Genomic DNA, 10356 nt, shown 5'->3' with positions numbered 1-10356 from the left:
CTGTCTAAACCAGACCTTTAAAAAAGACACTAAAACAGTCTAAATGCAATCGACACATTCAATTTTACTCCCAAAAATGCAATTTAATTCAAAACCACAACTCCATTGCGCTTTTCTGCACTGAAATTTGAGATGAACACAAAGGCTGGGTACAAAAAGGTTGAGTCATTGTGAGATTGTATTGGGATTTACTAAAAGATACAGGTAACAGGAACAAAGTGCATTAGAGTGACTGAAGAATATAGTCCAGAGAATGTTCATGTGTTTTTAAATCATTTTCGTTAAAATATATACATAAGAAAGAAAGAAAGAAAGAAAGAAAGAAAGAAAGAAAGAAAGAAAGAAAGAAAGAAAGAAAGAAAGAAAGAAAGAAAGAAAGAAAGAAAGAAAGAAAGAAAGAAAGAAAGAAAGAAAGAAAGAAAGAAAGAAAGAAAGAAAGAAAGAAAGAAAGAAAGAAAGAAAGAAAGAAAGAAAGAAAGAACAATTTAAAATAACCATCAATCTATTGAATGGTCTGCGTGCGTACGCGCGCGTGTGCGCGTGTTTACAATAGAAAACAGAATGTTTCCTGGAACATTGTCTTTAACTAATACTGTATAATTATCTGCATATGAAAACACTTGTATAAGATTATCATCAGAAAGCCAGTCCTAGTTCTGAGCGAGTCTTCTTGCTCTTACGACGCGTAACTTGAAAATGTCGTATATAGAGATCAAGAATACGAGGACGCAGGATTTAGGAATTAACCCCGCCCACCTTCATTTCTGCCGACTGCCTATCGCAGTACAAAACCAGCGAACCCGTCCCGGCTCTTTCGACTCACAGCAACTCTCAAGCAACACAAGGCACAAGGCAAACCTTAAAACCAAAACTAAATACCATGAAACTTGCTTACTGGGATATTCGTGGGGTGAGTTCAGCAGCCTGCAAAACATTTGTTCCGTAACATTTTCATAACCGCTTAAAGTGTACGAATGATTGTGCAGACGTTAGCAAAACGGCTTGTGCATAGACTTGCGTGTCAATACAATGAAACTGTGCATAGTTTCTGTAGTTCAGGCGAAAGCTAATTTGCGTGGCCAGCCTGCACACAATTCCCTCGGAATGCGTTCTGAAAAAGGTATGCCTAAACGTGCAATTGTTATAACGTATTGCCTCATTAAATTGGTTTAGTTTTCATGGGCTCAAAGTGCATACACTGAGGGTTTTTTTTAATAGTTAATTCGCATTTCAAAGAATGACGGGTACAGTGGACGACGATGGTGTTGCTCATGAGAATAATTTGATTGTATGCAAAGTAGAAAGATTATGATGAAGTATTATGATTATGAATGTAATCCGATCCCTTTCCCTTCTAAAACATTCGCTGTGAGTAGATTCATACGTAAAGAGTTGAATAGTTTTCCATAATCCAGCGCCGCTTCCATTCTTAAAGTCACATGAAGCATTTCGTTGGTCACATGTCTAACCTTAAGGTAGAAACGTACCACATGATTTCTCCCAGCCAACCATCTTAATTATACTGCACCGCGATTAAACATGAATTTATTCATTTTCTGTACTGCTTTGTCTTCACGAGTGTCGTCGCAGCCGCACTGGAGCCTGTCCCAGCATCTGGGCAGTAGGGGGTTGCAGCCAATCACAGATACGAAAGACGTGTTTATTATATAATATCCAAGCATACTGTTTTTTTTTTAAATGGATGTAAATCATTTTGGGTAAAAATAGTAGGAAAAAAAACGTCTATAAATGAAAATGCATTCCAATAAGTGCCTCACCTTGTAAATTTCGCTGTGTGTCAAGTTCCAACTCGATGGGGGAAAAAACGCAAAAGAAAAGCATGGTTCGTTTCAAATCCTATGTGCAGGATTAGGAAATACAATAACTGCATGTTGGGGTCTAGTTCATGTAATCCTTTCATTCAGCAAACTGCTAAAGGACAGGCTTTAAGTGTCATGGTACCCATTATGAACATTGCCTCAACAAATACCTGGAATACAAAGATTAATTCTCAGCGCGCACCTGTAAATTCAAGACACAAAAGGCCACTTAAGTGTTTTGAAACAACTTAATCAAACAAAGCCCTCTTTGTGATTGCTGTCCAGCTGGCCCAGCCCATCCGCCTGCTGCTCGAGTACACTGGGACACCATATGAGGACAAGCTCTTTTCCTGCGGTGAAGGTAATGCAGCACACGACCAAAATCCACCGTAGGCTGTCGTGTTCATCCAAATAACTCGTATCGTCAACTTTCTACGCATGCAGCTCCTAACTATGACAAGAGTTGCTGGTTTGATGTGAAACCCAAACTTGGAATGGACTTTCCCAATGTGAGTGACATCTGAAAGCATGCTCATGACTGAAACCTTTTACAATGGACGCTTTATTGCAGTTACCCTACTTGGAGGACGGCACCAAGAAAATCGTGCAGAGCAATGCCATCATGAGATACATCGCTAGGAAGAACAATTTGTGTAAGTTTCATATGTGACTGTAATGGGGCACTTACGGTACAGAGGAATCTTTGAGGTTGAACACAATTTGTTTAGGACACATTAACTTTTTATAAACTACACAGGTATTGTTTTTAAGTAACATTGATCCATTCACTAGTAGTGGTTCTAAATGGGCATCACAGGTCAATCACTTGAAAACCTTTAAGATTGAGTTCATTATTAAAAAGAATCTGGACTATGATCTCAAAAGAGGACAGTTAATGTTGATTTTTTTTTTTTTTTTTTAAATCAGAGTTTATTTCCCTTCTTAGAGACTACCGTAAAATGATCTAACGTTTAATAATTGAGACAAGGATGGCACAGCTCTTCGTCTATTATTATTATTATCATCATTATCCTTTTCTCCCATCCAAAAATATTTGGCGCTAGTTAGGAGGTACTATCACAATGTCAGCCTTTAGTCAGTTACTTAGGTGTCCTAAATGTGATCCCAGGTGGAGAGAACGAGGATGAGATGGTCCGCGTGGACATTTTGGAGAACCAGGCCATGGACTTTCGGAATGGCTTTGTGAGGTTGTGTTACACCGATTTTGTGAGTATCACTTTGCAAGTCGATATGACACAAGTCCCATAGGTTTAAATCTCCTCGAATGACTTCAGGACAAGATGAAGCCAGGGTACCTTGAGGCTCTGCCGGGTGTACTCAAGCAGTTTTCCAATTTCCTGGGAGGTCGGAAGTGGTTTGCTGGTGACAAGGTGTTTAGATTGTTTACTCGGCAAAAAGGGGATCTTGATTGGAATGGTGAAAATGACACTTTTTTTTTGCAGATTACTTTTGTGGACTTCCTCATGTATGAGTTGTTGGACCAACACAGGATGTTTCATGCCAGCTGCCTGGATGACTTCAAGAACCTCAGAGACCTTCTGGATCGTTTCGAGGTGAGGGAAAGAGCCCTCCCTAGATTTCTTTTTGATTCACGGTGAGTGAATTACTTTTTGTCTATTGCCATTTCAGGCACTCGACAAGATTGCAGCCTACATGAAGTCCAGTAGATTCATAAGGACCCCTGTCAACAACAAGATGGCCAAATGGGGCAACAAAAAAGAGTAAAAGCTATTCAAAAAATAAAAAGTGAAAATGTTCTGCATCTTCAACAATGTTCTATTTGTGTTCAACATGCATCCAAAACAATGATTCTACTATTTGGGAATGGCGAAAAGATTCATTTCAAGCATTCCGAAACAGTTATACCCAGCAGATGAAACTTAAACTCATTTCTCAATTTGTAACTTTATTGACTTGCCTTTGAATAAATGTCTTGGTGTTAATAAATTCATGCAACAACATTGTTTTTTGTTTTACAGATCATTTTTTTGCTTTTTATACATCTAACTAGATTAATGCATACACCTAACCAAAACATACCTCACATAAGATATAGGATTCATAATGCTAAATGATTCGACCAAATTTCAGATGCTGATCAGTGGATGAAGATTGAGGCAAACAAACAAAAAAAAAGGGTGCTTAGTAGCGGGCATCATACAGGTCTGATGGTTCACCGGCAAGCTGCAGCAATAAGAAAGATTACAATAAGTGCATCTGTGCATTTTTGTGTCGATTTTTATGCCCGCCACTCACCGCGATAGATGATTTAATAGCCTGAAGTTGGAAGAAGACCTTGGCTCCTTCTTGCGGACACATAGTCCTCATCTCATCCTTGCCCATCTGTAGCAGCATTTTACCAGTCAGCACGCCGAGGCTGGCCACGGTGCTGCTCCATAAAAAGCGTGACATTGTCATGCGTGCGGAAAACCGCAAAGGCCTCCTCTGGATCGTACCACTCACATTTTGGAGAAGCCTCTGTACTGCAGCCAGGCTCTCACCTCAGCAGGTGACGAGATTATGTCAAGCGTTGGGGGGCCACGAGGTGGCCGCTGTGCCAAAGTGTATACAAGTGAATCAAACCAGAGAAATTGGCAATCTCTCCTCTACAGAGCCACATGAGTGTACTATTACCTCCATGGCCAAACCACTGCTCACAGGCTCCACAACATTCTGAGGAACGTAGCCTTCCTCTGCATGGTTGTTACGCACAAGCCACCATTGCTTGGACCTTTGAACCACCTTGGGAAAGTCCAAGCATACAGCATTTAAATCGGGTGTGCTCAAACATTTTGAATGCAGAAATGGTGTAATACATTGCAGAGACAGTTTGCAAAGCTGTGTTGAGAATCACTGACAATATCTGGTGCTGTGTCAACCAGCCACAGTCAACATCATCTCACCTCAACCACTTCGCCCTTCATAACAGTGAGCTCCCTGTTGTTGCGAGCCATGAAGTCATAGATGACACGCATGCGGTCGCGACCTTCCTCTGTGTTGCCGTCGCGTCGTCCCGGTGGTAAGCGCTGGCTGCTGCTCCTGCTCAATTGGCCGTTCTGATAAGGTAGTTGAGCGGCCTTGTGCAGGGGAGCAGGTGGCCGCCAGCCGTCGTAGAACTCTGGGATGTAAGGTGGGACGTCATCATCGGGCCATCGAGACCTGTGAGGAGGACCGAATACAGTTTTGGTTTAGAGCAGCAAAGAGAACAGAGAAGGAATAGATTCAGCCATGTCACATTAGACGAGTGTTGGTGACTTGGACGGAAAGAGCTCATGGAAATAGCAGGGCCATTTTTTTTTTTGTTATTCTGTTTCCATGGCATCCATCCCCTGAACTTGTGGGTGACCTCAGAAGCAAAACGCAATATTTTCCAGTGTCATGCAAACAACGTCACTGCTTCAACTTTTCCCTCCCATATCAGCAGTTCACACCTCACCTCAGGGTGTGTCCTGAGATAACATATCTCTACTCTGTTAGGAAAGAGCTTGCCATACTTTAAAGAAGAAAAATATCCAAGAGAACATTTTTGTCAAGGTCGGTCACAAAAATCTCCTCGTTCCTGACAACGACGTTCTTCTACAGCAAAGCATGCCACAGCTCTTGCTTGTCATCACTTTGAGGCTCCTACTTGTATCTGCTGTGTCGCTACCTGGGGATGTTCCAGCTGTCTCCCATAGACCTCCAGAGCTGGTCCTCCTCCGGGTTGACCACCTGTCTGAGAAGGCGCAGGGACGACTCCGTCAGCAGGGGGGAAACCGCGACCCGGGGCAGGTGGGAATGGTAGTGAGGCAGAATCTGTGCAGGGAACAAAGGCAATCTTTCAAGCAGTGGGAAGTAGATTTTAAAATGTTCTTCCAAACCAAATTGCTTTGGTAGAGTTTTCCTCTCTCAGCTTGAGTATTTCTTTTTCTGAAGGTTTTTAAATGTACTCTTGATATTTGAAAACATAGCTACGCAGTTTCATACATTAATTTCCATATTTCTACTTAGGTCCAGAGTGATGTACATGTGGTGATGTATTAAGGTGATTCGCTCACTGTTGCTAAACTGCTGAAGAAGAAGTGAATGTAGTCCGAGGCGCTGGTGTTGACCAGTGTGCCATCCAGCTGGCCCTGTCGAAACAGCACACGCATGCAGTCACGCACATACACGCGCACACATGTGCAGTGCGGTCAAGCCGGGGCAAAGCTGCTTACTTACCAACAGATTGAATCCATATTTGATTTTCTGAAGACAGGAGATAAATTCCCGAGGAGGGGGCAGTTGGGCAGCTGGAGGCAAAGCAACGGGTTGAGTTGCATGCACAGTCCGTCTTATGGGTCAAGAAAACTAAACGGACTTTACCTGGGCTGTCGTGGTTCTTCTTTTTGATAAACATGCCTTTCTTTTTGCTTTTCTCAACCTGCGAGGGAGTCCCAGTCCCCACAGTGAGCACCTTGCCCAAGAAGATCTCCAGATCGTTCAAAACGTGGTTTAAAATTTCCTGCGGGAATGGAACGGTGAAATGCTTGCACAGCTACGACGCTTCAGTGTGCTCAAAAGTTGACATACTCATCATGGGCGTGCATGGTGTTCGACTACACTATCTTAAATGATTATTTTGTTCAGTCTGGACCTACATCTTCTTCACAGTTCTGAGGTTCCGGTCTTCTGCCTCCCGACATTCCCAAAACATGCTTGCTAGTTTGATCAAAGATAGACTTTTCCATAGATGTGAGTGTGGTTGCTTGTTTGTCAATATATGTGCTGAATTTGTCTCTTTTCAATGAAAGTGTCCACATCTGTGGATGTGGCGCATGCAGTGTAGCACCAAACACAACTACAAATATATGCCCATGATGAGTATATGTAAACATGTGACCACAACGGAATCTGCCTCTCACCGTGTTCCTCTCAACATCTGTCTGCTCAGCAACATCTGGAGTGTTGCGGGATCCACGGAGATCACGCTGGTACCCGGCTTCCTCTTGTAGGGGGTGAAAATAAGGGGGAGGAGGAATGTCTTTGAATTAAGAATATTGTAATCATTAGAATTTTTCTGAAAGCAGAATTTCACAAGTCTCCTTTAAGTCTGCTTACCAGGTTCATCGTGGGCCCACTCTGGCGGGGTTCGTTCTCTCTGCGCAACACGAGGTGCAGGTTGATGAAAACTTCCTGAGGCATGAAAGCGTACAACTATATTTGCAGGGAAGAGTCACACTCAGCGGCCACCACATTAGGCACAAGCTACCAAAATGTCTGCCATCACATTAATGTTACTCTTAAATGCTGAGTTGCATTGCAGCCCAACATCCAAGAAGTTTCTAGCTTTAAGATGCACCTGCAATGACAGCAGCTACATCAAAATGACGGAGCAGACCACTTCAGATGTTAACTCACAATACACTGAGATAAACAAACTAATTACAACTCGACGACTACAGTCAAAGTTTACCAGGTTCTCTGTCAGCCCACTGCGGCATAGGCCGCTCCAGCGGTGGGCTTCTGTCTGTCACAGCACGAGGGGCGTCTTGCCGGAAGCTCTCAGGAGTTTGCAGACCCAAGTTACTCCTGCAAAACAGCAAGGAGTAAATCAAGCTAGCATCATTTGTATCTGGATTTGTATCCATTGTACCGGATGAATGGCTGCTCTCTGGGTGGCGCCGCAGGACCGCTTCCCGTTTTGACAAACTTATCTAGGTCACTCTTGAGAAGGTCTGCCTGTTAAGAAATAAAACAGATACTTTAGCTTGTAATCAACATCAAATCTCACCTTTCAATGACATTACTAGACAATGGGTACACATGAGTCCTGAATCTCAAAAGAATCTCTATGATCCAAAAGTCTTGAATGTATTATTAACTTTCTTGGCAAGCTGAGCAAGGTCAATGACTGCACATGGTGCCTGATGGTTGCAAGGCTGCAAATAAAGTGAAGCATGCATCCGCAGAGGTTTGTAAAGTTCACTGAGCTGAGGGGACGACAACAACAGGGTTGGATGAGGACTCACTGCAATCTCTTCACACTGGAAAATGAAGACCTGGGGATTGCGCTTGCTGCGTTCCCTGGCGGTGACCAACAGCAGCGAGTCGTAAGCGCAGCTGTCCAACACAGCGTCGGTGTGCTGGATGTTGATCAGCGGTACAACCTCCAGCTCTGTCTTTAAGACAAAGGCCAGTGTGATCAATTATGTTTTTGGACTGCCAAGGTAAACATGAAAACGCACAACATGCTCTGAAAACTAGTGTAGAAAGGATGAACGCTCCGATTTTTTTTTTTTGTCCGAATAGTTCTATCATCCTGCTGCCCCTTTGCTTTAGGCTGGATGATGAACTGTAGTCGCAAATTAATTGGACTTCAGGAAATCCCATTCGTGACCATCTGTAGCAGACTTATTTGGATGTACGGTAAAAACAGTATTAAAAAAATATCATCTGCATACATGGTTTGAAATGAAACCGTTGCGGGTGCCCAAAGTCGACTGAGATGGGTGTTACTAACTTTGTTCTCTCTGTCAAGGAGCAACAGGTAGCCTCCTTGCACCTCCATGACCATGTCCTGAGGCCACAGGCGACCTTTGGCGTTCAGTCGCTTGATCTTGGCCATACAGTCGTCCACAGTGGTCAGCTGCTGGCCGTCCAGCTCGCAGGTGAGCAGATGCTGCGAGGAGGTCAAAGTGTGAGGCAGAAGCCGAGCCCCGCATTGGCGCGCACGTCGCGGACTTTACCTCCACTCTGACGTTAAGGTTGTCGGCCTGCTTGCTCAGCACCTCCGAGTACTCCTTTCGCCGCACTTGATGCGAAATGTCGAAGTTACAAGATGCACGTGGTGGAAAAACGTTATTGTCATTCTAATAGTGCGCTGTCTTGTTTTGTAGTACAGTAAGGACCAAGAGCATACTAATAGATGGATCTGAGATTGGATATGAAGGGCTTTGGAGAATAGTTCAAATGGTGTTTTGTCATGTGTCAACATACTGTATATGGATTTGGAAGTCAGTCTGGGCAAGTTTCCCTGCGAGCTCTGAGGTGAGGATCCTCTGGAATCATCTGATTGGAAAGCCCACCTCAACTGAGGGAGCTCTTCTGATGAGAAACCCCTGCAACACAAATTAAGGTGTTGTTTAATACTGTGTACATGTGCAGTACACTGTTGTTTGGTGTGTGTTTTGAAGGAAAAAAACAGTGACCCTCAACTACTGTACCAACACAAACATCCCTTTTCTCCCTACGCACTCAGGCAAATATATATTTTTACAGAAAGTTAATCCTGATATGCTAACATAATTATAGCCCTCCCCCACCCACGTTAGACCATTCCACACTTCAATATTATAGTTGATTCTTTTTTTTTTTTTTGGTTCTGCTCAATCAACATTTGAAAGGGAAATTTAAATGTGTTCCGGTGTGGTCATATGTTCCGGTTATCACAAGCTAATGCACGTTGTGTCAGTAGTTGAGAAATTCAGTGTGGGGGTGGTAATGTTGATTAGTCGCACAGTTATAACTATGGGGCAGAAGCATAGAACAGCTTGCACAAATTTTCATAGATAGGAAGATAATTCTGTCAGTTTTTAACCAAAATACTTTGAACAGTTGATAGGTGGGCAGGCACTGAACTCGTTGCCTGATATTTTTGCATCATATTCCCATCAATCTATCCATCTATTCTTAAAATGAAATCATGCGAATTAACATATGGCATGAAAATGACACTGACCTTGGTGTATAAGAATAGGGGCGAGAGTTTCCCAACATTTTCTATCTTTTTAACTTTTGTGGTTTTCCAAGTAAATTCTTGAACAGCACTCTCACGCCAAACCTGGAAAGGAACACATTTGATATTATTCATAGTGCATCAGAACATGATGGATTGTATTACATATCACAAGTACACTAAATAAGCAGTCGAGTTAATGATGAACTCTTCGATAAATAGCTGTGTTTACTTATTTGGACATGTTAAAACAAATGACAACACAATGAGTATTTTCAAACCAATGAACGAGTTACAACATGACTTTAGCCATGTCCAAACAGAAAATAAGCACAAGTGATCATATAATTTATACATTTTTTACATAAGGTCAAATGTGGCAAGCCCCTAATACCACAAGCTGAAAGGAATATAAAATGCAATGCTACATTAATGAAACTTGGGAAAAAATCTTTCGAATGATTGGATACATCATAAATTAAAAGCATTAGTATATAATTATCAAATGCATCAAAACTTACCAATTTGTTTTTGAGCCACAAATCTACAGGGCACAAACGCAACATTAAAAGACATCAAATAGACTAAGCGGAAATTCCAACATGTAAGCTTTGGGGTTTGAAATCACATTACCTGTCAGCTTTGCTCCAGTGGCATTATTCCACGAGTGCCGAACGCGTCTTCCTCACACGGTGTAAGCGCAAACTACTCCCATCACTTCCTGCTTGACGCATTGTGATCAAAGATCAGCAGGCTTGGCCATTGTCAGAGGTGGAAAGCTATTTCAAGTGTTTGTTATGAGTCCAAAGGTTTCCAAAC

General features: G+C 42.5%; 2 protein-coding genes across 4 annotated transcripts; one reads left to right on the top strand and one right to left on the bottom strand.

The window, feature by feature from the left end:
* Window positions 1–751: 751 nt before the first annotated feature.
* LOC147061954 (glutathione S-transferase Mu 3-like) lies at window positions 752–3802 on the top strand. The gene is made up of 8 exons (XM_085921212.1): window positions 752–910; window positions 2106–2181; window positions 2265–2329; window positions 2392–2473; window positions 2950–3047; window positions 3116–3211; window positions 3284–3394; window positions 3471–3802. The coding sequence occupies exons 1-8, from the start codon at window positions 881–883 to the stop codon at window positions 3564–3566; spliced, it is 654 nt and encodes a 217-aa protein (XP_085777338.1). The 5' UTR covers window positions 752–880; the 3' UTR covers window positions 3567–3802.
* On the bottom strand, window positions 3731–10303 carry eps8l3b (EPS8 signaling adaptor L3b). 3 transcript variants are annotated; one of them, XM_085921181.1, is made up of 20 exons: window positions 10171–10303; window positions 10059–10081; window positions 9541–9642; window positions 8799–8920; window positions 8549–8613; window positions 8323–8481; window positions 7832–7981; window positions 7456–7541; window positions 7276–7391; window positions 6921–6995; window positions 6725–6843; window positions 6186–6324; window positions 6042–6112; window positions 5879–5953; window positions 5491–5636; window positions 4745–5000; window positions 4476–4583; window positions 4305–4393; window positions 4098–4230; window positions 3731–4025 (listed from the first exon to the last, which is right to left on the bottom strand). In XM_085921181.1, the coding sequence occupies exons 3-20, from the start codon at window positions 9576–9578 to the stop codon at window positions 3984–3986; spliced, it is 1989 nt and encodes a 662-aa protein (XP_085777307.1). In that variant the 5' UTR covers window positions 9579–9642; window positions 10059–10081; window positions 10171–10303; the 3' UTR covers window positions 3731–3983. The 3 variants fall into 3 exon arrangements, with proteins under 3 accessions (XP_085777307.1, XP_085777324.1, XP_085777316.1); XM_085921198.1 differs by having other exon boundaries at window positions 6725–6807; XM_085921190.1 differs by lacking the exon at window positions 10059–10081 and having other exon boundaries at window positions 10171–10287.
* Between the last annotated feature and the right edge of the window lie 53 nt (window positions 10304–10356).

Source organism: Syngnathus leptorhynchus, chromosome 1 (genome assembly GCF_054491065.1).
Source record: "Syngnathus leptorhynchus isolate UIUO chromosome 1, UIUO_Slep, whole genome shotgun sequence".
NCBI lineage: Eukaryota > Metazoa > Chordata > Actinopteri > Syngnathiformes > Syngnathidae > Syngnathus > Syngnathus leptorhynchus.
Note: the sequence above shows the minus strand (reverse complement) of the source record. Positions and strands in the feature narration are given on the sequence as shown.

Coding starts and splice junctions, on each gene's coding strand:
- LOC147061954 (XM_085921212.1), top strand. CDS start 881: ATGAAACTTGCTTACTGGGATATTCGTGGG. Junction 911..2,105: donor CTTACTGGGATATTCGTGGG/GTGAGTTCAGCA, acceptor ATTGCTGTCCAG/CTGGCCCAGCCCATCCGCCT. Junction 3,212..3,283: donor AGTGGTTTGCTGGTGACAAG/GTGTTTAGATTG, acceptor TTTTTTTTGCAG/ATTACTTTTGTGGACTTCCT.
- eps8l3b (XM_085921181.1), bottom strand. CDS start 9,578: ATGTTGGGAAACTCTCGCCCCTATTCTTATACACCAAG. Junction 8,614..8,798: donor GACTTCCAAATCCATATACA/GTATGTTGACAC, acceptor TTTCGCATCAAG/TGCGGCGAAAGGAGTACTCG. Junction 6,113..6,185: donor GAAGAACCACGACAGCCCAG/GTAAAGTCCGTT, acceptor CTTTGCCTCCAG/CTGCCCAACTGCCCCCTCCT.